The 3,528-nt window shown below is 38.4% G+C and overlaps 1 protein-coding gene across 1 annotated transcript; it reads left to right on the top strand.

The window, feature by feature from the left end:
* The first annotated feature begins 2,210 nt into the window (after nt 1–2,210).
* LOC141655176 (uncharacterized) lies at nt 2,211–3,326 on the top strand. Its single transcript, XM_074462270.1, has one exon. The coding sequence runs from the start codon at nt 2,211–2,213 to the stop codon at nt 3,324–3,326; it is 1,116 nt and encodes a 371-aa protein (XP_074318371.1).
* The last annotated feature ends 202 nt before the right edge of the window (nt 3,327–3,528 follow it).

The raw sequence follows: 3,528 nt of genomic DNA, 5'->3' as shown, positions 1-3,528 counted from the left end.
CAGAGAGAAGTTAAGTGGTTTATTCATAATAAAGGAGCTGGTTTATTTGCTTATTAGAAACCAAAATCAATAATAATAATGTTTTTAATATTTCTACTAATATGTTGGATGGCTGGAGTGTAACTACCAACTGTCGATATCATAAAGGAGGTAGGGTATGGATTCTTTGGCAGCTAAGTTTATTTGATGTGCAGATTTTGCAGTATGATGCACAGTTTATCCATACCAAGGTACACTCCAGAGTCAGCCAGCGTGACTTCTACTTGACCATGATTTATGCATTCAATGAAGGTTGTGATAGAATTGATCTATGGCAAAAGTTAGAGGTTATCAATCTCAACTATACTAGTCCATGGGCTCTACCTGGGGATTTTAACACTGTTCTGAGTCCTGATGAGAGAATAGGAGGTAATACCAAACAAGAGGATATGGATGACTTTATCAGTTGTATGGGGAATTGTGGCATGACTGATATTCCTTCCACTGGTGCTTTGTTTACATGGAACAATAAGCAAGACTCTTCTACCAGGATTTATAGTAGACTGAATAGATTTCTGGTTAATCAAGCTTGGCTAGATATCTATCCTGATATGGTAGCTCAATTTTATCCTGAAGGTCTCTTTGATCACTGCCCTTGTGTAATTAGTAATAATAAGAGTGATGCTGTCAAACATGCCAGTTTTAAATACTTCAATATGTGGGGGCAAGCACCTGGTTTCAAGGATAAAGTAGGAGAAGCATGGGGTGAGCAATATGAAGGGTACAAGATGTTTAGTGTGGTGAAGAGGTTGAAAAGCCTAAAACCTATCCTCAAAAATCTCAATCTGGAATGCTATTCTGATATTGAGAATAAAACTTTGCTGGCAGAGAGGAGATTAGAACAACTTCAAAAGGATATTGTCCAGGACATTAATAACTCTGTGCTCCTTGATCATGAACTGATTGCTATTGCTGAGTTGAAGGACTTGTCCAAGGCAAGGAACAACTTCCTACAGCAAAAAGCCAAGATTCAGTGGCTGGAAGATGGAGACCAAAACACTGCCTATTTCCATGGACCAATTAAGACAAGGCAAATGAGGAATAAAGTTATAGAGATTGAAGATCAACATGGGCACCTTTGTAGTAAGAGCCATAGCATTCAGGCAGCTTTCCTTGACTACTATTAGAATCTCTTGGGTAGCAGGACTCCTACTGAGCGCATCAGAACTTCTATTCTGAATCAAGGGCCATGTTGTACACAGGAGCAAGCTGCTTTACTGATGCTCCCTGTCACTAATGAAGAAATAAAAGGTATATTCTTTAGTACTCCTATTGACAAATCCCCTGGACCAGATGGGTATACCAGTGGCTTCTTTAAAGATGCCTGGGATATTGTAGGCACTGATGTATGTGAAGCCATTAAAGATTTTTTCTCAACTGGTAAACTGCTGAACCAGATCAATGCTACAAACATCACCCTCATACCCAAATGTGAGAGAACTTCCTCAGTTAAACATTTTAGACCTATTGCCTGCTGCAATATGATCTACAAGGTTATCTAAAAATTGCTCTGTAACAGGCTGTCTATGATTTTGCCTGACCTTGTACATGAGAATCAAGGTGCATTTATTAAGGGAAGATCTATCCTTGAGAATATCTTGATTTGCCAAGACATTGTGAAGTTATATAACAAGAATGATGTGTCTCCTAGATGCCTATTCAAAATAGATCTCCAAAAAGCATATGACACAGTGGAATGAGATTTTGTGGAAAATTTACTCTTGGGTTTGAAGTTCCATACCATCTTTTGCCAGCAAGTCATGACATGCATCAGAACTACTTCATTCACTTTATCCCTAAATGGCAGCAATTTTGGTTACTTCAAGGGCCAAAGAGGTTTGAGACAAGGGGATCCTATATCTCCCTTGATCTTCACACTTTGTATGGACTATCTCACAAGAACAATCAAATATGCTACCACTAAATGGCCTTTCCAATACCACCCCCTTTGCAAAGAAGTTAAGCTATCCCATCTGATGTTTGCAGATGATCTTCTTCTATTCTGCAAAGGAAATGCTCAATCTGTGATGCTGTTGCTCAGAGCCTTCTCAAATTTTTCAAAAGCTTCAAGCTTGTCCATGAATTGCTCAAAGTCTGAGGTATACTTTAATGGGATGACAACAACTTTAAATGAGGATATTAAATAAGTGACTGGTTTTATAGAGGGACAGATGCCATTCAGGTATCTGGGTGTCCCCATACAACCTACAAAGCTCACTAAGAAGGAGTGTAACATACTTGCAGAGAAGATGGTTAACAGGATAAGGAGTCTTGGTGCTAAAATACTCTCTTATGCTGGAAGGCACACACTGATCAACTCTGTCCTCAACACTCTTTATTCCTACTGGGCTAACATTTTTATTCTTCCTAAAAGTATCATCAGAAGAATTGAGGCCATATGTAGGAATTACTTATGGGATGGAAGTGTTGAGTATCACAGGGTACCGCTGGTAGGGTGGGATACTGTCACTTTACCAAAGATTGAAGGTGGACTTGGCATCAAGAAAGTTGAACTCTGGAATATTGCTATTGTTGCTAAGCTGGTGAACTGGATCTACTTGAAGGGTGACAGGTTGTGGATACGCTGGATCAATCAGATTTACATAAAGCAGAATGACTGGCATTCATACAGTCCTCCTGCATATGCTACTTGGACTTGGAAGAGCATCTGCAAGACTAAGGAACTGATGAAGAATGCCTATACTGATGGACATTGGCAACCTGATGTGAAAGGATATAATGTTAGAAGTGGATATGATTGGTTGAGAGTGCATCAAAACAAACCTTGGTGGTACAACACAATCTGGAATAACTGGAATGTCCCTAAACATGCTTTTATCTCTTGGCTAACCATGCATAATGGGATGAACACTAGGGAGAAATTACACAGGTTTGGTGACTGCAGCACTGATGCTTGCTGTATTTGTGAGAATGCAAAGGAAATAATGTCACACCTCCTCTTTGAATGTGAATATAGCAAAGTTGTTGTATCTCTCGTTCATGGTTGGTGTGGTGCTTGCATTTCGATGTCTAGTGCCATGGCTGGTGGCTATGGCAATGCTGGTGGCAAACTGGAACAACGGGTCTATGCTATTATCCTCAATGCTTGTATTTATCATATCTGGGAGCAGAGGAACTCAGCTAGAATTAATGGCAGTATTCTAGTTCCATCGTTGGTGGTTCAGAGAATCAAAGAAGTGGTTAGGCAAAGAATCAAGTTCAAATGCACAGCTAAAATGAATAGAAGTGATGAAGTCTGGTTAGAGAAGTTGGGTATTAGATTGTAAGTTTGATCCTCATGGGATTCGAACTAGGAAACAGTGGGGACGCTATCTTTTGTAATTTAGTTTCCTTGTAATATGGTTTTTTGATTCATATATATATATATATATATATATATATATATATATATATATATATATATATATATATATATATATATATATATATATATATATACATCTCACATTTCACCAAAAAAAAAAAGAA

The sequence above is a fragment of the Silene latifolia genome, chromosome 1, assembly GCF_048544455.1.
Source record: "Silene latifolia isolate original U9 population chromosome 1, ASM4854445v1, whole genome shotgun sequence".
NCBI lineage: Eukaryota > Viridiplantae > Streptophyta > Magnoliopsida > Caryophyllales > Caryophyllaceae > Silene > Silene latifolia.
Note: the sequence above shows the minus strand (reverse complement) of the source record. Positions and strands in the feature narration are given on the sequence as shown.

What these genes read in the sequence shown, in the direction of transcription:
- LOC141655176 (XM_074462270.1), top strand. Translation starts at nt 2,211, where the DNA reads ATGCCATTCAGGTATCTGGGTGTCCCCATACAACCTACAAAGCTCACT.